The sequence below is a fragment of the Geotrypetes seraphini genome, chromosome 3 (genome assembly GCF_902459505.1).
Source record: "Geotrypetes seraphini chromosome 3, aGeoSer1.1, whole genome shotgun sequence".
NCBI lineage: Eukaryota > Metazoa > Chordata > Amphibia > Gymnophiona > Dermophiidae > Geotrypetes > Geotrypetes seraphini.
Window position 1 is genome coordinate 266,560,659 of NC_047086.1, and position 23,055 is coordinate 266,583,713.

Below are 23,055 nucleotides of genomic sequence, written 5' to 3' on the forward strand. Positions count from 1 at the left end.
CTGACTATGTATTGGGGAAATGGTTTGAAGAATTGACTAGGTGTTACTGTGGTGGTGGTATTCACGAGAGAATATGCTAGTGCGAATAAGAGTGAGGTTAGAATGATGGGAGGTGTTTTTTGAATAGATGTGTTTTGATTTCTTTTCGGAATACTTTAATGTCTGTTGTTTTGATCAGCAGCTTGGAGATGGTAGGGTCAATTTTCGCTGCCTGTGTCACTAGAAGGTTGTCTTATAGTTTCTTGCGTCGGGTACCATTGAGAGGAGGGTAGGCGAATAGGCTCTGAGTTCTCCTTATTCTGGGTGAGAGGTTACGGTATAGGCGGTTGTTTAGGTAACTGGGTGCAGTACCATGGGTTACTTTAAATAGTAGACAGTAGAATTTGAATTGGGTTCTTGCTTTTATCGGTAGCCAGTGAGAGTCTAGGTAGGCATTGGTGATGTGGTCATATTTGCTAAGGGAGTAGATGAGTCTGAGGGCTGTGTTCTGAACGGTCTGTAGTTGTTTTATCATGTAGTTTGGGCATGGTAGGTAGAGGCAAGATCACTCTTGCCATGGTTTATTGCTGAACCACTAGGGATTTGAAAGGTACACCAAAGAGGCAGGAGGGAGGTGAAAATTTCTGGAGTCAGTCAAGACAGGAGGCGGGAAGGATCCCCCTTTCCCAGCCTACCACCAGGTCTTACAGCAGGCCTAGAGGAGGCCTGCAAGGCATTGGAAGGGGGAACAGGGTACACATCCTGGCAGGGACGGGAGGGAGGGGGGATAGGGTGCAGAATCTGACAGGGCAGAGAGGGAGGGAGGGCTGGGTGCAGAGCCTGGCAGGGCAGGACAATTTAATATTAACACCACACCCCAAGTTTATATTCGAGTCAACCTTTTCTCCTTATTGGGGGGAAAAAAATGTTACCTTGGTTTGTGTTCAGATCAGTTTATATTCGACTACAGTTAAGGTGGCCCCAAAAACTGGATACACCAGGAATTAATGTTAGCCCCAGAGATGGTCTGATTGCACTGAGCAAAGCGCTTAAAGCCAATGGGAACCTTAGATCAGTGTTCTTTAAACTTTTTACACCTATGATCGACAGAAATAAAAGAATTATTTTGTGGACCGGCAAACTACTAACACTGAAATTTTAAAAACCCATTTCCGCCCTGTCTCCATAAGCTCGGTCCCTGCAAACCATCTGATCCCATCCGCACAAGCCTGTTATGATTTTATATTGAATGTATTTTATTAAAGTATAAAAAGAAACAATATTCTGTACAATTGTCATTTTATAAATACAAATATACAGAGCAAGGATCAACAAAACCCCTGTCTCCCCTCCCCTTCACATATATCCCCTCTACTATCAAACTGAATAAGCCAAATTATTACAGAATGCTACACAGAAATATCATGCTAACAGAATACTGCAGTCACACATGACAGGAATAGTGTTAGGGGAATGCCCCTGGTCAGAGAGAGCCCTAAGCCAGCTAGAAGCTAAAGAAGCACTGTCTAGGCTTTGCAGTCCCCAGTTACGTCTCTAGCAGGATATATAGTTCAAATCTGATATATTCTAATGACAAAATAGAAATAAAATTATTTTTTCTAAGTTTATTGTCTGCCTATTTTGTTCATGTTTATCCCAGTTTCTGCTTTCTTCGGTCTTTTCTTAATTTTCTTTCCAAGGTCTTCAGTCTATCTGCCACTTCTGTCCCTTCTTGTCTTCTACTTATTACTCCAATATCCAGAACCTCCTTTTTCTACTTATTACATCCACCCCGTGTCCAGCATCTCCCACCTGTCTTCCTACTCAGTCAAGTCTACTTTTTTCCTTTACCCTACAACCTCCAAGTCCAATATCTGCCCCCCTCTCTTCTGCCTCCTCTTTGTTTCTGGTTTTTCCCTCTCTCTATCTTCTTTCTGCTAACATTTTGAGTCCTCCCACCTTTGATCCAGGTCTTTCTGTCTCTCTCACTCTCTTTGTCTTCCCCCTCCCCAGGCCCTGGCATCTCTCTCTCCTCGATTCAGGGTGTTTCTCCTCTCTACCCCCTCTAGTCCAGCATCTGCCCTGTCTTCCCCCTTCCTTTTGGTTCAAGTCTGCTTTCCTGCCACTCCTCAAGGTCCTTTTCTGTCCCCCGCCCCCAGTGTCCAGATCCAGCATCTCAATGAGTTTTCCATTTGGTAGCATTTCATTTGGTAACAGTGCATTGTGGGTACACACACCTACAAGAAGCCCCTTTTTCTACCCATCTGCCTACTGCTGCAGTATGCCTTACTGCTTGAAATGTCATGCGGAAAATTATTTTTTTTTACCACAGCAAGTGCAGCACGCCTGCAGTATTGTTTGCCGCAGGGCAGTATACTACTGTGCCTCAGTAAAAGAGTCCCTATATTTACTCAGCTTCAAATCAATCTGGAGTGTTCTGCAAAAAATGGCTCCCTGTATAGGTACAAAGTTGGCCCTAAGTATACAGTATGCTTTGAATCTTCTCTTATCCTATTAAAGCTAAGACTTCCAGATCTCATTCAGTGCCTGTTCTTCATTTTCCCTACCAAAGGCTATACAGTATTTTAGGATCTTAAAAAATTCCTTTGGGTTTCAAGGTGTTCAAAGCTGGAATTCTCTTCCAATAGATACTAGATTTTCAAATTCATGTTTTCTTTTTAGATGATCACTGAAAACTTACCTAGTACAGAAATATCTTGGTTGATATCTTCATGTATTTGATATTTTCAATCAAATACACGGGGCCCTTCCTCCGCTGCTTCCCCGCCCCTACTCCTTCACCTGATGGTGTATACCATTGATGTTGCAGCCTACCGACACTGGGGCCCTCGAGACGGGCAGGGCCTTACCTCCGCTGCTTCCCTGCCCCTACTCCTTCACCGTGAGCAGGGAGGGGTAATTTGCATAGCGTTCGAGGCCGCAATGACCCGAAACACCAGCAGTCTAAGCAACACAAATCAGGATCTGAAAGCCCTGATATTAGAGGCAGACTTGATTATTGTTGCAATCACAAAGACATGGTTCAGTGATTCCCATGGATGGGATGTCAACATACCAGGCTATAATCTCTTTAGGAAGGACAGAGATGGTCAAAAAGGTGGAGGAGTAGCTCTCTATGTAAAGACAGATATCCAAGCAAATGAAATGCAGGAGGCCTGGGGAAAGAAAGAAGTGATATGGATTGTTTTGAAAAGAAAAGACAGAACTTCTATTCACTGGGTGTTGCCTAAATACCTCCGACTCAATTGCAGCAAACTGATACAGATCTCATTATAGATGTACAAAAGTTGGGGGAAAAGGGGAGGTGCTGTTGCTGGGTGATTTCAACCTGCTGTATACGAACTGAAAAGGTCCATCTGTGAAATAAGAAAGAAGAGATCGTGGATGCCTTTCAAGGGGCTCTGTTCAGACAAATGGTGATGGAACCCACAAGGGAAAAAACAATACTGGATCTGGTTTTCACAAATGGAGAACATGTCCCTAATGTCTGAGTGGGGGCCCACCTGAGAAGTAGTGATCATCACACGGTTTGGTTTATATAGCAGCCAAAGTGGAGGATGGCCACACAAAACTCAAAGTCCTGGATTTCAAATGTACAGACTTTAATAGCATGGGAGAGTACCTGAAGGAAGAGCTGATTTTATGGGAAGACATAAGAGAAGTAAAAAAACAGTGGTCTAAGTTGAAAGGTGCAATAAAAAGAGCTACTGACTTTTATGTGAAGAAAATAAAGAAAAAGGAAAGAAAAAGGAAACCAATATGTTTCTCCAAACTAGTAGCGGAAAAAATTAAGGCAAAAGAAGAGGAGTTCAAAAAGGAATATCGGAGGAATCTGAAAGAAGTCAAGAGAGAGAGATGTCTGGCAAAAGTGCAAGCGGAAGTGCAAATGGTTATAAATATAAAAAAGGGAGACAAAAATTTTTTCTGGTATATTAGTAAAAGGAGAAAGACAAAAAATTGAATTACGAGACAGAAAAAAGGTATGAACCGCTAATTGGAGAGTGATTAGGACAAAACAACATGCTAAACAAATACTTTGATATTCACAGAAGAAAAGTACGGAGAAGGACTGCAATTGGTTAGTAAAGTTACACCTGAGAATGGAGTGGATACCGCATCATTCACAAAAGAAAGTGTTTATGAACAACTTGAAAACCTGAAGGTGGGCAAAGCTATAGGACTGGACGGGATTCATCTGAGGATATTGAGGGAGCTCCAAGAGATTCTGGTGGGTTTTCTTACAGATTTGTTCAATAAATCATTAGAGACAAGAGAACTTCTGTGGTACTGGAGAAGAGAGGATGTGATCCCTCTTCACAAAAGTGGCTGCAGAGATGAAGTGGGAAACTACAGGCCGGTAAGCCTCACTTCAGTTATGGGAAAAATAATGGAAATGTTGATGAAGGAAAGGATAGTGAAATTCTTAGAATCTAATGAATTACAAGATCTGAGGCAACATGGGTTTACTAACGGTAAATCATACCAAATGAATCTGATTGAATTCTTTGACTAGGTAACAAGAGAACTAGATCAAGGACATGCGTTAGCTGCAATTTACTTAGATTTCAGCAAAGCCTTTGACACGGTTCCTCATAGGAGGCTCTTAAACTCCATGGGCTGAAGTTAGGGCCCAAAGTGGTGAACTGGATTAGACGGACAGACCACAAAGGGTGGTGGTTAATGGAATTCGCTTGGAGTGCCTAAGGGATCAGTGCTGGGACCAATTCTGTTCAATATGTTTGTGAGCGACATTGTTGAAGAGTTAGAAGATTATGTCAGACTTTTTGCAGATGATACTAAGATATGTAACAGAGTGGACACCCCGGAGGGAGTGGAAAACATAAAAAGGACCTGCAACAGTTAAAATAATGGTCTAATGTCTGGCAACTAAAATTCAATGTGAAGAAGTGCAGAGTGATGCATTTTGGGGGTAGAAATCCAAGAGAACCATATGTGCTGGGAGGTGAGAGGCTGATAAGCACAGATGGAGAGAGGGACCTTGGGGTGATCGTATCTGAGGATCTAAAGGCATCAAAACAGTGTGATAAGGCAGTGGCTGTAGCCAGAAGGATGCTAGGCTGTATATAAAGAGGAATAACTAGCAGAAGAAAGACGGTGTTGATGCCCCTGTATAGGTCATTCGTGAGGCCGCACTTGGAGCATTGTGTTGTTCTGGAGGCCATATCTGTATAAAAAGACTTGAAGCAGTCCAGAGGAAGGTGATTAAATGGTAAGGGGTTTGAACCAAAAGAAGTATGAGAAGAGACTGGAAGACCTAAATATTTATATACTCTGGAGGAGAGGAAAGACAGGAGAGATATAATACAGACGTTTAAATACTTGAAAGGTATTAATATAGAACCAAATCTTTTCCAGAGAAGAGAAAATGGTAAAACTAGAGAGCATAGTTTGAGGTTGCAGGGAGGAAAAATTCAGGACCAATGTTAGGAAATTCTTTTTCACGAACAGGGTAATAGATGCCTGGAATGTCCTCCCGAGGGAGTTCTGGAGAGGAAAACAGTGATGGAATTCAAAAAAGCATGGGATAAATATAGAGGATCTCTAATTAGAAAACAAAGGATGTAGATTAAAGAACCAAGGCCAGCACTGGACAGACTTGCACGGTCTGTGTCCCATTAGTGGTGATTTGGTGTAGGATGGGCTGGGGAGGGCATCAATTGGAACTCCAGGAAAACACAGGAGCAATGTTAGGAAATTCTTTTTCACAGAGAGGGTGGTAGATGCCTGGAATGTCCTCCCAAGGGAAGTTCTGGAGAGGAAAACAGCGATGGAATTCAAAAAAACATGGGATAAACATAGAGGATCTCTAATTAGAAAGCGAAGGATGTAAATTAAAGAACTGGATAGACTTGCACGGTCTGTGTCACATATGTGGTGATTTGGTGTAGGATGGGCTGGGGAGAGCATCAGTTGGAATTCCAGTAACTTGGAACATGAGGATGTTATTGGCCAGACTTTACAGTAGATATCCTGTAAACAGGATAGTTGGATCGGCTGGAGTGAGCTTGGACAACAACTTCAGCATTTGAAACCTAAGACAACACCAGATGGACTTTACAGTCTATGACCCAGAAATATCAAAGAAGAGACAAGTTCATTTAATCATGTATTTATAATGGGTATAACTACTGGGCAGACTGGATGGACCGCTCACATCTTTTTATGCTGTCATTTACTATGTTGCTATGTTAAACAGCTCAATAGGGAGGAAAAACAAAGCATGACTTAAAACAAGCGATAAAAACTATCAAAAGTTAAGGGAAGGCAAAACTATTCAATTGAATTAAAAAGATGAAAAAAGTCCACAAGGGAAGGCAGTAAAAAAAATTAACAATGAATGCACTGAAAAAAAACCTGACTAAATATGACCTCTTAGCCGCAGATAAAGAAAAACTGCTGATACCACTCTTGCAGGTCAAGCAGGAAGGCACCTGTACATGAGAAATGGGAGTGCTTTCCCTTAAATATTACACTAGGCAGCATTCCACACCAAGCTCCATGGATTACATGAGAGAATTATATGGCCTGTTTGTCCTCAGAGAAAGAAGTCCTTTTCTTAGAAAGTGTAGTAGATGTTATGTAATAGCCTTCCAACAGAGGTTCTGAAAGGGAAAATTAATGCAAACTTTCAGAAAGCATTGCCTAGGCACAGAGGAGCTTTACCTATTGGAATGCAAGGCTATAGTGAGGTCTCCTATACTGTAGCAGCAAGGGGAAATGGACAGATTAGATGGACAGCTGATCACTATTTGGCTAATATTCAATGGTATTTATCCAGTCAGCCAAACATTCAACAATGCAAACTGGATAGCACAGCTGAATATTTCCTGACTACCTTGGAATGATCCAGACAGTGCCTGGGGTGGTCCATGTTTAGAGCTTTAACTGATCTAGAGATTATGCATCTACCAATGATCTTCAGACCACTAACCAGATAAAGTTAGTACTGTATAACATAAAAAGCAGTCCTAATTTTATTTGGTTAGCTTTTCCAAAATTGATGATCAGCGCTGATTCTCAGATATTCATTGCTAAATATCTAGGGGGTTTTTCCTGTAGTAGCTAGCAATGTAATATTGGTTTAATATTGGTCCTTTGTATTTTGCACTTCCAAACAGCAAATTTTTTTTGTTAATAATAATAATTTATTCTTGTATACCGCCCAAGCCATAATAGTTCAAGGTAGTTTAACAATAAGAAGTACTGGACAAACAGTGAAAAAAAATATAATACAAATCATCAGAAATACATACAAGATAAAAAATTAAAACAGTGAATCATTAGGTTACAAATCGATCAAACAACTGTGTCTTTACTAATTTTCTAAAAATAAAATAAGATGGAGCAAGCATAATAATATTACCCAGCCAGTCATTCATTTTTTCCTGCCCAGAAAGCAAGAGTTCTAGCCAGAAATCTTTTAAAATGACAAGCATTTACAGTTGGGTAAGCAAACATGTGGATTCTGCATGTAGGCCTGTTAATATGGTCTAGGAAAAAGTGAGAGATCAGGTACGCAGCAGCCATACCAAATATTGATTTAAAACAGATACAGGAAAATTTAAACAGAACCCTTGCCTCCATTCGTAGCCAGTGTAGTTTTTGATAATAAGGAGTAATATGTTCCTTTTTTTTTTTTTCAAACCAAAAATCAGCTGAAGTGCTAAGTGCTAACTAGTAGACACTACTTACTTCTTCATTGCTGTTGTCTTCTTGCTCTACTTCTTCCTCATCTTCTGTTTCACTGCTAGAGCTCTCTTCTTTCAATTCGGTTTTCCAAGTGTTTGGAATTGTTTTGCTCTTATGGAATTCAAAGGCTTGCTCCAGAGCTTTAACACAAAGGAGGAAGGAAATTATATTGCATTAAAATTGTTGCCACTAAGAAGCAAGCTAGTTTATTTTGATGAAACAAAGGGCTGGCTTCAGTAAATGGTACCCAGTGCTATTCTATAAAGGTGGCTCTGGGATGAGCATGCTTTAAAGCAGTGTTTTTCAACCTTTTGACACCTATGGACTGGTGGAAATAAAATAATTATTTTGTGGACCGGCACTGGTCCACAGACCGGCAGTTGAAAAACACTGGGCTAAGTCATGGGCCAGACTTCGCCCATCTCCACCCAATCTCCGCCCAGACCCCGTCACCATAAAAGTACTAATTCTAACACCAATTTTTCCATTCATTTTTCATATATACACTCACACAATATAATCGTATAAACAACACATAATGGTTAACCACAAAATTAAACTACACAAAGCACGCTGTATGCTTCTCAATATTCATTCCTACCAGAAAACAGATAACCCCAGGCAAATACAGAGTCAAAAACTAAAAGTACTAATATATACAAACAAACCTTATGATGCAAGACTCTGCATGCAGTACAACCCCAGAGGAAAAGAAACAAATGCATTTATTCCTGAACAGTGAAAAATACAGACAGCAGATGTAAATCAATCACTAAATTCAAAAATAAAATCATTCCCCCTACCACTGATTTTTCCCTCCCTCCATGCTATGCCTTGCCTTCTGGCCTGTAGAGAATGACACGGTGACAAAATTAATCACCGTTCCCGTCCCCGCGGATAACCGCAGGAAACCATTTTCATGTCATTCTTTAAGGAGAGAGGAAAGAATCAGTGTATAATTGGGCACAACCACTGACCCGCAACTTTGCTTTGAAGAATGCTGGTGTAGAAGGACCGAGGTTGAAATAGACACTGGAAAATGACATGGGATTATTTCCCGCGGTTATCCGCATTGACGGGAAGGGTGATGAATTTTGTCACCATGTCATTCTCTACTGGCCTGCTCCCACCTGGCTGTTTTATGGCGCCCCCGGTGTTATCTTCGGGCCGGCTCCCTCTTCCTCAGTGCTGCAGTACACAAAGCCGTAGGCAGCATCTCGCGCCTCATCTGAAAGCCTTCCCTCTGATGTTGTGACATTAGAGAGGCTTCTGGTTCATGCGCAGGACGTGCGTAGGAGCCTCTGCCCACGGCTTTGCGCACTGCAGCACTGAGGAAGGGGGAGCCGTTCTGAAGACAACGCTGCATCAATCGCATTGTGGACTGGCGGCTGAAGAACACTGTCTTGGGCCCGATGCCCGTGCCAGCCCTGCGAACCGGCAGGAAATTTCTGCGGACCGGCACCAGTCCATGGACCGGTGGTTGAAGAACACTGCTTTATAGAATAGCATTGGGCACCAAATCCAATGCCAGCTAAATGTATAGATCCTGACAAAACCAAACAGAAACTGACACCATGGTATGCTATAATACTGCAAGCAATTTTCCAGAACACCTCTGACTCACTCATGAAACTCCCATGGCCACATCCCCTTTGCAACTTAGCTATCCTATACCTGAGAATGTAAGTGTTTTTGTGTGCTATTCTATTTTGGCACCTTACATCTATTAGAATATTTTTCTGTGCCAAAAGCTGGACAACTAAATACCACCTAACTTTGAGTGCCATTTATAAAATTACATTACATTAGAGATTTCTATTCCGCCATTACCTTGCGGTTCAAGGCGGATTACAAAAGAGATTAAAAAACGGAGGGTTACAATGGAAGAACATTTGTCCTTTCTAGAGAGGTAAAGAGTAGGTTATGTAGTTTCTGCGTGGTAGGAAGAGGGAGGGGGGAAGGACGATAAGTTTGAAGTTAGGGCTGTTTCAGGAGTTTCAGGAACTTCTTGAAAATTGTAGTTTTTATTTCTTTTCTGAAGTTATGGCTGTTTCAGAAATTTCTTGAAGAGTACACTTTTTATTTCTTTTCTGAACGTCTTGTAGTCTGGTGTCGTTATCAGTAGATTGGAGATTTGGTTATCTAGTTTAGCTGCTTGAGTGGCCAGGAGGCCATTGTATAGTTTTTTCCATTTTACTTCTTTGATCGAGGGGTGTGTGAATGGGGGGTGTGTTTTTCTATGTCTGATTGAGGTGGTTTGGAAGAGGCAGTTGTTCAGGTAGGTTGGGCTGTCTCCGTTTAAGGCTTTACATAACATACAGTAGAATTTAAATAGTATTATTTCTTGGATTGGTAGCCAATGTGAGTTGATGTATGCTTCTGTAATATGGTCATGTTTTTTCAATGAGTAGATGAGTCTCAGAGCTGTATTTTGGATTGTAGTTGTTTAGTCATTGTAACAGGGCAGGGGAGGTAGAGGATGTTGCAGTAATCTAGTAGATTTAGGATTAGGGATTGTACTATAAGCTGGAATTGTGTTTTTTCGAAGAATTTCCTAACTCATCATTGCAAAGGATTTCTGTATTGTTTTATTTATTTGCGGTTGCATGGTGCAGCATCGGTCTATAGTCATTCCTAGTAGTTTTATGGTAGTTTGAATGGGATAGTTGATTGTGTTAATTTCTATATTACTTATGGTTGGGACTTTGTCATTTTCGAGGACGATGAATTTAGTTTTGTCTGTGTTGAGTTTCAGTTTGTGATCTTTCATCCAGGTTGCTACTGTTTCTAGTGTTCGGTGTAGTGTGTTTGTCATGGCGGTCTTTGGTTGATCAAAAGGTATGAGAATGGTAATGTCATCTGCATAACTGTAGGTGGTGATGCCTAGATTATCTAGGTATGTTCCGAGAGATGCAGTGTATAGGTTGAAGAGAGTAGGGGATAATGGGGAACCTTGTGGTACGCCGCAAGGGTTGGACCAAGGTTCAGATTTTTCTTTATCTGATTTTACTCTGTATATTCTGGATTTTAGGAAGCCTTCAAACCAAGAGTATACTTTATCTGAGATGCCTATTGCATCCAAAATTTGCAGTAGGATGTTATGGTCTACCAGGTCTAATGCTGCGGTAAGGTCTAGTTGTGTGAGAAGCAATTTTTTTCCTGTGCTAAGGTGTTGTCTGGCTGTGTCAATGAGGGAGCCTAGTAATGTCTCTGTGCTGAAGTTGGATCTGAAGCCAGATTGTGTGGGGTGAAGTATATTATGGTCACCTAGATAGTTGGTGAGGTGTTTGTCTACTAGTCCTTCTGTCAGCTTGACATAAAGAGGTATTGAGGCAATGGGTTTGTAGTTGGATGGTGGTCTGTTGGTCCTTATGGATCTTTTTGGATTGGGGTGATGATAATTTTGCCGAGGTCAGTTGGGAAAAGGCCGTCAGTGAGCATGGTTTGTATCCATTGCAGAAGTAGAGTATGGAATTTTGTGCTGGAGGTTGTAAGGAGATATGAAGGGCAATGGTTAAGGTCACAGGATGCATGGCTGTACTTTTTGTAGAGTTTATTGAATTCAGACCATTGTATGATGGGGAATTGAGACCATGTTCTGTCAGCTACAGTTGATTCTTTATCTGTGGGAAGAATTGTGAGTTCATTTAGGTGGGATGGGGTACAATTGAGGGTAGCTCTGGCATTTGTAATTTTGTTCTTGAAGTGTTCTGCTAAGAGGGTGGCTGAGGGGGGTGGGGTATTGTTAGTGGTCATGTAGGATTTGGTGTCTGTTAGGTCTTTTAATATTTGGAATCGTTTTTTGGTATCTTGAGTTTCTGTGACTATTCGATTAGTGTAATGTGTTTTTCTCTTGTCCTTTTGTAGTATTTTGTATTGTTTGTTAGTTTTTTTCCAGGCGGTTTTCATGTGATCTAGATCAGTTTTTCTCCATTTTCTTTCTAGTCGTCTGCATTGTCTTTTAAGTAGGAGTAGCTCATTGTCAAACCATTGATCTGATCTTCTGCTGATTCTAGTTTTGGTTTGTAGTGGGGCTAGTTCATCAAGGATGTTGGTAGTAGGATTGTTCCACTGTGAGATGAAGTCCTTGGGGTTACAGTCCTGGATTGTTTAATCTATTTTTGTTCAGAATTTGGGGGGGGTCGATGTGTTTGCGTAAGGTGTAAGTTTTTTTTTGGGTTTAGGTATGGTTTCATTCTTGGTCCAGTTGATGTTGAATATGTATGTGTAGTAGTCTGACCAGAGGGATGGGGACCAGGTTCCATTAGGTGTTTGAATTTCTGGGAAGGATGGTTGATGGGTCATGAAGGCTGCGATGTCAAGTTGGTGTTCTTTTTCATGCGTAATTTATGGGTTTAGGATTTGGAAGGATAAGGTATTGAGAAATGATAGACAGTTTTCTGCTGCTTTGGATACTTGGTCTTCAAGGTGTATGTTTAGGTCTCCTAGGATGAGGTTGTATTCTGCTGTTAATGAGTTTTGGTATATGAAGTTTTCAAATTCAGGTCTTACTGTGGTCTAGTTTCCTGGTGTTATGTAGCAGAGCATGCAGTTTAGTGAGTTTTTTAGTGGCAGGCAAGGAAGTCCATTTGTGGGGTTGATGTTTTTTTGAGTATATTTAGGGTTAGGGAGTCCTTGATTAAGATTGAAGTCCTCCTCCTCTTTTTTTCTCTCTGCAGGTCCGAGGGCAAACTTCTGTTATTCTAGGATCTGCGTCTGACGTTAACCAGGTTTCTGTGAGGAAAAGGCAGTCTAGGTTTTCGGTTTTTATCCAGTTTTTTATATGTTCTGTTTTAGGTCCTAAGGCTGTGATGTTTAAGTAGGCACATGTTAGGGTGGTGATATCTGTTTGGAAATTGTGAGTCGTTTCAGGGTAGATGAGTGTTTTAGGAGGAGGTTGAGGTTTGGTCTTTGGAAGTGGTCCTCTCCAGGCTAAGGTGATGGGATGTTAAGCGCTGGTTTGGTGGTTTGAACTTCTAACTATTGGGGTTCTCCTGTTCTGGTGTTGGATTTTGTTTGCAGTGGAGCATGTGGGTGGGGCTGGTAAATTATTTGCTACTGCTTTCCAACTGGTAATGAGGAGGATTATCAGTATGGTGGCCAGGGTGTGTGTGTTTGTGGGATTAGCTTCATTTTGGAGGGGGGGCGGGTAGTGGGGACGAGTAGTTGGCTGTGAGAAAGTTGTTCTTCTTGTGTTGTACCTGGATGGTTAGGAGTAAGACTTACTGTAGTGTAGATGCTGTAGAGAGCCTTGGTGGTGTGTGAGTATATGTTGGGAGTGAAAACTGTGGTTGGGCGTAACAGTTGGGAATGAAAGCTGTGGTTGAGAGTAGCAGTTGAGCAAAACCCGACGGTGCAAAGTCGAGGGGGAGGGGTGGAGCACGCTCCCAAACCCTGAGTGCCTTTTGCACTGCTCCCACTCTGCCTCTGCTGCTGCTCCCGGTCCAAGTCGGGAGGTGGAGAGTAGAAATTAACAGATCAAGCGAAACCCAACGGTGCAAAGTAGAGGGGGAGGGGTGGAGCACGCTCCCATACCCTGAGTGCCTTATGCACTGCTCCCGCTCTGCCTCTAGTAAATACCAAAAATCTCCATATATGGCATTTCCTTTTTTTTTTTGAAGAGAGTATTACTTATTTTATTAACTTTTTAAATAGTACAATACAATGTCCAGAACAGGAGATTATGTACTTACTCTGGTAAGCTCTTTTCCAGTAGATAGGCAAGATATTTTAGACCAGTGGTCTCAAACTCAAACCCTTTGCAGGGCCACATTTTGGATTTGTAGGTACTTGGAGGGCCTCAGAAAAAATAATGTCTTATTAAAGAAATGAAAATTTTGCATGAGATAAAACTCTTTATAGTTTATAAATCTTCCCCCCCCCCTGAGGGCCAGCATGCTCTCCCCCTTCTTTGCAGCATTCTCCAGCTTCCCCCCTGGCCTCCTAGTTTTAGTTTCAGCTAATTACCGCAGCCTGCAGAGAGGATCGCCGGTGCTGTAGCATTCCTTGCAAGCTGCCATCGGCCTCCATAGCACATTCTCTCTGCCGCAGTCCCACCCCTCTTCTGACTTCAGGGGTAGGGTCGCAGCAGAGGGAACGGGCTGCTGAAAACGTTGACAGCCTGCAAGATTCGCTACAGCACCGGCAATCCTCTCTGCAGCCTGTGGTAATTATATGAAGGTAAGAGCGGGAGACCAGGGGAGAAGCCAGAGGACGCTGCAAAGAGCGGGTAGCACTAGTACAGACAGCGGGCCGCAAAGTAGTACCTGGTGGGCCGCGAGTTTGAGACCACTGTTCTAGACCATAGGGTTATTAGGGTGAGTACAGTGGTAGAAATGTGGTAATGGGGAGTAGATAGAAGGAAATAGGAGGCTGGGAAAGGAGTGAGATGGGAAATGGGAGAGCTAGGGACTGAGAGAAGATGGAGAATTGAGAGGTAGCTGAACATTTAAAAAGAAGAAGGGTGAGAAAGAAGGCAGGATTTGAGTGGACAGAGGCAAAAAAGAGAAAAAGTTAAGAAGGCTGAAAGGGAAAAATCAATATGTTGGAGAATGGAACAATACTGAGATGAGAAGAAAAACTGGACAGCAGACATTGGAAAGAGAATTGGTAGAAGATCGACAAAAAGCAGAAAGAGAAACTGGGACCAAGATGATGGAAAAACAAAACATTCAGACAATAAGATAGAAAAAAATTGTTTTATTATTAATTTATTAACTGGAATATGTTAGCTTTGGGATATGTGCATCACAATTATTTTTGTAATCAGTGGCGTAGTCATATACAGCTGATTTGGGGGAGGGACTGGAGCCCAAAATTAGTGGAGGGGCACCAAAGTTTCTCCCTGCCTGAGTGCAATTTATAAATACTTGAGCTAGTGGAGATTCCCAAGCCCTGCCAACTGAAGACATCTTCCTCCAGTCTGGCAACTCAAAATCTCCAAGCTTTGCAGCCAAAGGCAATATCCTCAAGCTGCCCCTGCTTTCATGCATACATGAAAACCAAGGGGGGGGGCAGGGAGGAGGCCCAAAAAAGCAGTAATATTTACCCTGATTAAACAATCCTCCACATGCGCTGCTGACAGCTGATTCAGCATCCCCACTCTGATGAGGCTCATCTCTGAAGAGGCTCACCATAGCTGTAATAGAAGTGAATGGGAGAACCAGGAACGCGCATCCCTGCTCATCAGAGTGGGGATGCGGAAGCCTGTGGCTGCTCCCACTGTCAGCGGTGTACGTGGGTGATCATTCAGTCAGGGTAAGAATTACTGCTTTTTTGGGTTCCTCTCCACAGTGTCCCTTTAATGAAGGTTTATTATTAGATACGTACATCTTCTATATTAGTGATTGCAAATTTGGGACCTGCTCAACCTTTTTTTTTGCTCATCAGCTAGTGTTGGTGTTTGTGCGACCCCAGAAAATTTTTTTGTCCAATGTGGCCCAGGGAAGCCAAAAGGTTGGACACCCCTATCCTACTCCTTCACCGTGAGCAGGGAGGGGTAACTATCATAGCGTTCCAGGTCGTGGGCCAACCCTCTTCCCCACTCCTACTCCTTCACTGTAAGCAGGGAGGGTTAATTTGCATAGCATCAAATTTGCACCAACATATTTCCCCGTCCCGTCCCACCCGGCTATTTTTTCGTGCCACCTGGCTAGAAAAAATTTCTGGGGAGAACACTGGTCTGTTGCCATAACAAATCTTCTCCACTATAGATCACTAATGTGGTACTAAGTTTTGTTCCCTGTGCATCAGGAATCAGCATATCTCTCCAGTCGTTGACTCGCAATGTGCATTTCAATGAACATGCTCCAACAAATTTCAAGTTTATTTATTTTTGATAGTCCACTAATTGCAGTGCCTTTAAGTGGCTTACAATAATAGCAGCTTTTATGATTTAAAGAGATATTAGATGGGGGTACCATTGCATTCAGAAGAGTTCTGCCAGAGGTGGCAACAAGTGTAGAGTCCAAAGTATCTCAAGAGGTGCCTGTTTTCAAGGACACTATAGTGGAGAGGCAGCAGAAAAGGGGCTTTTCAGCAGTGGTGGTCTGAAAGATAGCATGGTGGTGAGTGGACAGACAGATCTTTCCACAGCTTCCTGCACAAATCCCTCATTTCCTGGACTATGGCCATAAGCTCTGTACAAGGAATCACATTCCATTCACCATCATCTCACTGATTTCTAACTGCCTCTCTTGCAGCTGCATCTTCCATTCTGTCAGTATTATCAACTCTTCCTTTATCTAATGCTTGAACGCATTGTTTCCATTGTTTGAATCTTTTGATTGGGTGACCAGAGAACTGGATCAAAGACATTTGCTAGATGTAATTTACTTAGATGTCAGCAAAGCCTTTGACACGGTTCCTCATAGGAGGTTCTTGAACAAACTTGACGGGCTGAAGTTAGGACTCAAAATGGTGAACTGGATTAGAAACTGGTTGACAGATGCCAGTTAATGGAATTCACTCGGAGGAAGGAAAGGTGAGTAGTGGAGTCCCTCAAGAATCAGTGCTGGGGCCGATCCTGTTCAATATGTTTGTCAGTGGCATTGCTGAAGGGTAAGAAGAAAAATTTGCCTTTCTGCGGACGATACCAAGATTTGTAACAGAATAGACACAAAGAAGGGAGTGGAAAACATGAAAAAGGATTAATATCTGGCAACTAAAATCCAATGCAAAGTAGTGCAGAGTAATGAATTTGGGGATTAAAAATCAGAAGAGGATGATATGCATGGATGGAGAGAAGGACCTTGGGGTGATAGTGTTTGAAGATCTAAGGACAAAGAAACAGTGTGACAAGGCAGTGGCTGCTGCTCGATGCTAGGCTGTATAGAGAGAGACATAACCAGGAGAAAAAAGAAGGTGCTGATGCCCCTGTACAGGTCGTTGGTGAGGCCCCATTTGGTGTATTGTGTTCCATTTTGGAGACCGTATCTGGCAAAGGACATAAGAAGACTTGAAGCAGTCCAGAGAAAGGCAACAAAAATGGTAGGAGTTATGCACCAAAAAGACATGAGAGCCTGGAAGCCTTGAATAGGTATACCATAGAGCAGTGTTTCTCAACACATAGTATGCGTATCCTTAGAGGTATGCGGGCCGCTTGTTGGGGATACGTGGCCTGGCTGCTGCGGAGAATATTCCCTGCCTGTCAGTAGAAGCCTCTGCAGCTGGGGATCACTGACCCCCTGCTGAAGCCGCTGCCGGGGATCCCTCCCTCCCCCCTTCCCCATGAAGTGACTCACTTGCTGCACACATAAGTAGCTGACCCATAAACCTCCTCTCCTCGTTGACGTCAGAAGAAAGGCTTGTGGGCTAGCCACGTGTGTGTTAATCGATGTTCACGCCGTCCCAGCACGGAGTTCACAGAGGGAGGAAGGAGTGAGTGCGGCTCCAAAAAGTAACTGGGTCGGTTTCAGGGGGGGGGATTATGGGAGGGTAGGCAGGGATCTCCAGCGTACAACTTAATTTTGGGACAAAGGTTGGAAGGCAGAGAAGGAAGGGAGGGATCATGAACATGGGACATAGAATGGAGGGAGGAAGGGGGCACTAACTTGGGACATAGGAGGGAGGGAATAGAAAGAGAATTGTTGGCATGAGTGTGTGAATGAGAGATGGTGCACATGGGGAAAGGAAGGAAGGAAAATTGGGCATAGAGAGAGAGAGAAGTGAGGTAGAGATGCATGGGGAATAAAAGGATGAGAGGGAGAAATGTTAGATATGGTGGTGGAGAGGGAACAGAGACAGATTGAAGAGGATTGCAAGGAGGAGGAATGTTGGACATAGTGATGGAGGGAGAGATGTGGCATTGTGCTGAAGAGGGGTGATAGAAGGAGAAATGGGGCTGGTTGGCATTGGTGAAAAATGCTGCATATGATCCAGGGGATGAGTGAGGGAGAAATGTTGGATGTGGCAGTATAGAGGGTGGGAGAGATGCCTAGATCTCTCAAGACAGATGGACAGTTAGAGAGAGAAAGGGAGACATATTGTCAATAGGGGTGGAGGGAAGAGAAAGAAAAGTTGGACTCATGGAGGGACAGTGAGAGAGAGATGTTGGTTGGGGAAGGGAATGGGGTCCGGAGGAGAGAAAGTGTGCAGGAGGCAGAAAGGAAGAAATATTGGATGCACAGTCAGAAGGAAATGCAACCAGAGACTCATGAAATCACTAGACAACAAAGGCAGGAAAAATAATTTTATTTTCAATTTAATGATCAAAATGTGTCAGTTTTGTGAATTTATATCTGCTGTCTATATTTTGCTCTATATTTGTCTATTTTTCTATAATTGTTACTGATTGCACATTTTAAAGTCATCTGCCTTGACCTCTTTGAAAAAACCCCCAAATATAAATGATAACATTTTCTCTGCTTACAGTGTACTTTGTGTTTTTTTAATTTTGTGGTTACTATTATGTATTAATAAGATTATATTGTGTGTATATGAAAAATGGATTGAAGAATTGTTACTATGATTATGGGGGTGGGGACAGGGGCAGAGCTTGGCTGGGTCTGGGGAGGAGCTTGTGCCGGGTACTCATTTGGTATTTGTTTGGCTTAGGGGGTACTTGGCTTGTTGAAGAAGTTGAGAAACATGGTCTAGAATGTCTCACCTATTACACTGGAAATACATTTAAATAAGGCTCAGTTTCAGAATATTACAAAACAACTACTACCACTATAAGAATATATATGGAGGTAAAATATATGTAAGAGGCTAAGATAACATAAATTCATTACTATTTTTTTAATTTGAAATATTGTTTTCTTACCTTGTCTTAATATACTATCAGGCTTTGACGCAATTTCACTGTTAATTACCCGGACATCTTTTCGAGGTACAGAAACACTACACAAATGAAAAATGAAAGAAAAAATGAAAGATTTAAACTTAATGATTAGAATGTAAATAAGGGATATATACAAAACCAAGCAGCTAACAAACATTCAATTCAAGAATGGGCTAAAAACAACAAACTTTGCTTGAACCCAAGTAAAACCGAGCTTCTATGGATCCCTAACACAAGTGGACACCTACCTGACACCAAAATCTCTTCTGTGAGATACAAATTCACCCTTAATCACAAGTCAGGAATACAGTTAGATTCAACACTTACTCTGATCCCCCAAATACAAGAAACCTTCAAGAGCTATTTCTATCATTTGCAAAAACAAATCTGCCTATCTCCTTACACAAGGAAGGCAAGATTTGTCTCAGTATTGCATGCCATGATAACATCAAAACTGGATTATCGTTGAAGGAACTTTAGCTGAAGCCTAAGGTTTTGGCAGTTGGAGCTACTTTCTTTTTGAAATTCCCATGCATATGCATTATATCGTATGGAAGTGATAAAATATGGGTTTTATGATCCAGTCCAGCTAGAAGACTTTATTAAAGAGAAACCTTTGCTGAAAGTTTAATTTCTATTATTGATTTTTTTATTTTTGGAGGATAATGTATAAATTATAAATGCCATTTGCCTGTCCTTAGATGGTAGATTGATGGATTTGAATTTTTTTCTTTCTTTTTTAAAAAGATACTGGCGACCATGATAATGTGGACTAGGACACGGTTGACTAATTGCTTATGTTTTAATGTTCTCTATATAGAGTTTGCTGTGGTCATTCATGAATATTTGTTATTAATGTACTGTAACAAATAATCAAATAAAGAATAAAAAAAAAAAGCCTGGATTATTGTAATGCAATCTTCACTGGTCTGACTACAAAGGGCAATCACAAAGCCAAAAACTACGTGGAGATGGTTGAGAATCTGATTAAGAATTACAATAAAATGGACTGTAGGATGTCTCTCAAAGTCCATTTCCTTGATGCTCATCTTGAGACTTTCAAGGAGAACATGGCAGCATACTCAAAGGAGCCAGGTGAGTGCTTCCACCAGGATATACTGAACTTTGAACATTGCTATCAAGGACAATATAATGAGAACATGATGGGAGACTATATCTGGTGGTTGATTCGTAAAAGTGTCTTACAATATACCGTATATACTTGAATATAAACCAAGATTTTGGTGCAAAAAAAATGGTCCATTTTGGTCTTCGTTTATATTCGGGTAAGCGCTGACCTGCCCCCTCCCGAACCTGTTTGCAAGCCTCCACTGGGCCTGCCGTGAATTTGAGGCAGCAAATTAGCTAGCGGCTCTGCACGGACAGGAGCAAAGGAAGGTTGCTCCTGCCACAATTCACCGCTGGACCACCAGGGATACTAAAGGACCTGGGTAGAGCTGCTAGCGGCAGCCAATTAGCTAATGGCTCTGCATGGACAGGAGTGAAAGACGGTCACTCCTGCCACGATTCACCGCTGGACAACCAGAGAAACTAGAAACTACCCGGGGGAGGCAGGAGGGAGATAAAAATAATTAGAATCAGGTTTCAAGTTTCTTTATTTTTGATATACCATCTATGATTAAGAAGGGGATCACAAACAGATCGGAGAAGGTTATCATGTCAGGGTGCTAGGCCATGGTATGCCCTCACCTGGAATACTGCGTCCAGCACTGGTCGCCATACATGAAGAAGGAGACAGTACTACTCGAAAGGGTCCAGAGAAGAACGACTAAAATGGTTAAGGGGCTAGAGGAGTTGCCGTACAGTGAGAGATTAGAGAAACTGGGCCTCTTCTCCCTTGAAAAGAGGAAACAGAGGGGACATGATCGAAATATTCAAGATAATGAAGGGAATTGGCTTAGTAGAGAGAACAAGAGGGCACTCTCTAAAATTAAAAGGGGATAGATTCCATACAAACATAAGGAAGTTATTCTTCACCCAGAGAGTGGTAGAAAACTGGAACGCTCTTCCGGAGGCTGTTATAGGGGAAAACACCCTCCAGGGATTCAAGACAAAGTTACACAAGTTCCTGCTGAACCAGAAAGTATGCAGGTAAGGCTAATCTCAGTTAGGGCACTGGTCTTTGACCTAAGAGCCACTGCGTGAGAGAACTGCTGGGCACGATGGACCACTGGTCTGACCCAGCAGCGGCAATTCTTATGTTCTTATCAAAATAAGTGTATAAACGATGTACAATATAATGAGATTAAAAAAAAGAAATAAAAAGGTAAATAAAGCAATATTTTATCAAATATTAAAAATACTACCGTATTTTCTCGCATATAACGCGCGCGTTATACGTGGTTTTTACGTACCGCGCATACCCTTGCACGTTATACGCGTAAGCGCGTTCTACAAAATTTTTTTTACATAGTTCCCCCCCGACGTCCGATTCAAACCCCCCCCCCCCCGCAGGACCGCTCGCACCCCCACCCCGAAGGACCGCTCGCACGCACTCCCACCCGCATCCGCACCCCAACCCTGAAGGACTGCTCGCACCCCCCCAGCCTCCCGACCCCCCCCCTCATGTAGAAGCTCCTACCGGTGTCCTGCTGCTTCCTCTTGGCGGTCCCGACACCCGACACGATCGGGGCAAGAGAGAGCTCAAGCCCTCTTGCCCCAGCCAACCGCGGCACCCCCGACACGATCGGGGCAAGAGGGAGCTCAAGCCCTCTTGCCCACCCGACTCCCCGACATGATCGGGGCAAAAGGGAGCTCAAGCCCTCTTGCCCTGCCGACTCCCCAACTCCCCGACAATATTGGGCCAGGAGAGAGCCCAAGTCCTCCTGGCCCTGGCGACTCACCCCCCCCCGCTAGTTGTTCGGGCCAGGAGGGAGCCCAAATCCTCCTGGCCACGGCGACCCCCTACCCCCACCCCGCACTACATTACGGGCAGGAGGGTTCCCAGGCCCTCCTACCCTCGACGCAAACCCCCCTCCCCCCAACGACCGCCCCCCCAAGAACCTCTGACCGCCCCCCCAGTCGACCCGTGACCCCCCTGGCCGACCCCCACGACACCCCCACCCCCCTTCCCCGTACCTTTGTGTAGTTGGCCGGACAGACAGGAGCCAAACCCGCCTATCCGGCAGGCAGCCAACGACGGAATGAGGCCGGATTGGCCCATCCGTCCCAAAGCTCTGCCTACTGGTGGGGCCTAAGGCGCCTGGGCCAATCAGAATAGGCCCAGGAACCTTAGGTCCCACCTGGGGGCGGGGCCTGAGGCACATGGGCCCAACCCGACCATGTGCCCAAGGCCCCGCCCCCAGGAGGGACCTAAGGCTCCCGGGCCTATTCTAATTGGCCCAGGCGCCTTAGGCCCCACCAGTAGGCGGAGCTTTGGGACGGATGGGCCAATCCGGCCTCATTCCGTCGTTGGCTGCCTGCCGAACAGGCGGGTTTGGTTCCCGTTTGTCCGGCCAACTACACAAAGGTACGGGGAAGGGGGGTGGGGGTGTCGTGGGGTCGGCCAGGGGGGTCGCGGGTCGGTCGGAGGTTCTTGGGGGGGGCGGTCGTTGGGGGGAGGGGGGGTTGCGTCGAGGGAAGGAGGGCCTGGGATCCCTCCTGCCCGTAATGTAGTGCGGGGTGGGGGTAGGGGGTCGCTGTGGCCAGGAGGGTTTGGGCTCCCTCCTGGCCCGAACAACTAGCGGGGGGGGGGTCGCCAGGGCCAGTAGGACTTGGGCTCCCTCCTGGCCCGATATTGTCGGGGAGTCGGCGGGGCAAGAGGGCTTGGACTCCCTTTTGCCCCGATCGTGTCGGGGAGTCGGGAGTGCAAGAGGGCTGGAGCTTCCTCTTGCCCCGATCGTGTCGGGGGTGCTGCGGTTGGCTGGGGCAAGAGGGCTTGAGCTCCCTCTTGCCCCGATCGTGTCGGGGGTGCCGCGGTTGGCTGGGGCAAGAGGGCTTAAGCTCCCTCTTGCCCCGATCGTGTCGGGGGTGCCGCGGTTGGCTGCGGCAAGAGGGCTTGAGCTCCCTCTTGCCCCGATCGTGTCGGGGAGTCAGGACCGCAAAGAGGAAGCAGCAGGACACCGGAAGGAGCTTCTACATGATGGGGGGGTCGGGAGGCTGTGGGGGTGCGAGCGGTCCTTCAGGGTGGGGGTGCGGGTGGGAGTGCATGCGAGCGGTCCTTCGGGGTGGGGGTGCGTGCAAGCAGTCCTTCGGGGTGGGGGTGCGAGCGGTCCTGCGGGGGGGGTAAATCGGACGTTAGGGGAGCATCAGGCTTTCAGGGTGGGGACAGGACTTCAAGGGGGAGAGGAGAGTCAGGGCGGGCGAATGGAGAGTCGGGGTGGCCAGAGGAGAGTCGGGCGGGCGAAAGGAGAGTCGGGCAGCATGCGCGGTATACGGGTGTGTGCGGTATATAAAAATTTCTGTACATAAATTTGTGTTTTTCGCGTGCTATACCCGTGTGCGCGTTTTACACGTTATCTACGTGAAAATACGGTAATTGGGTTCACATTGACGTACATGGAACAAAAGGGAAGTTGGGAAGGGGAAGTTTTTAAATACAT

The 23,055-nt window shown here is 44.2% G+C and overlaps 1 protein-coding gene across 7 annotated transcripts in view; it reads right to left on the reverse strand.

Annotated features, from left to right (window-relative positions):
* Positions 1-23,055, reverse strand: part of ARID4B (AT-rich interaction domain 4B) — an 852,780-nt gene that overhangs the window by 526,594 nt on the left and 303,131 nt on the right. For all 7 annotated transcript variants that reach the window (XM_033937320.1, XM_033937318.1, XM_033937319.1 and 4 more), the window contains exons 10-11: positions 18,476-18,552; positions 7,714-7,850 (exon numbers count right to left, since the gene is read on the reverse strand). In XM_033937320.1, the coding sequence (XP_033793211.1) occupies positions 7,714-7,850; positions 18,476-18,552 (214 nt within the window). The remainder of the gene's footprint in view (positions 1-7,713; positions 7,851-18,475; positions 18,553-23,055) is intronic.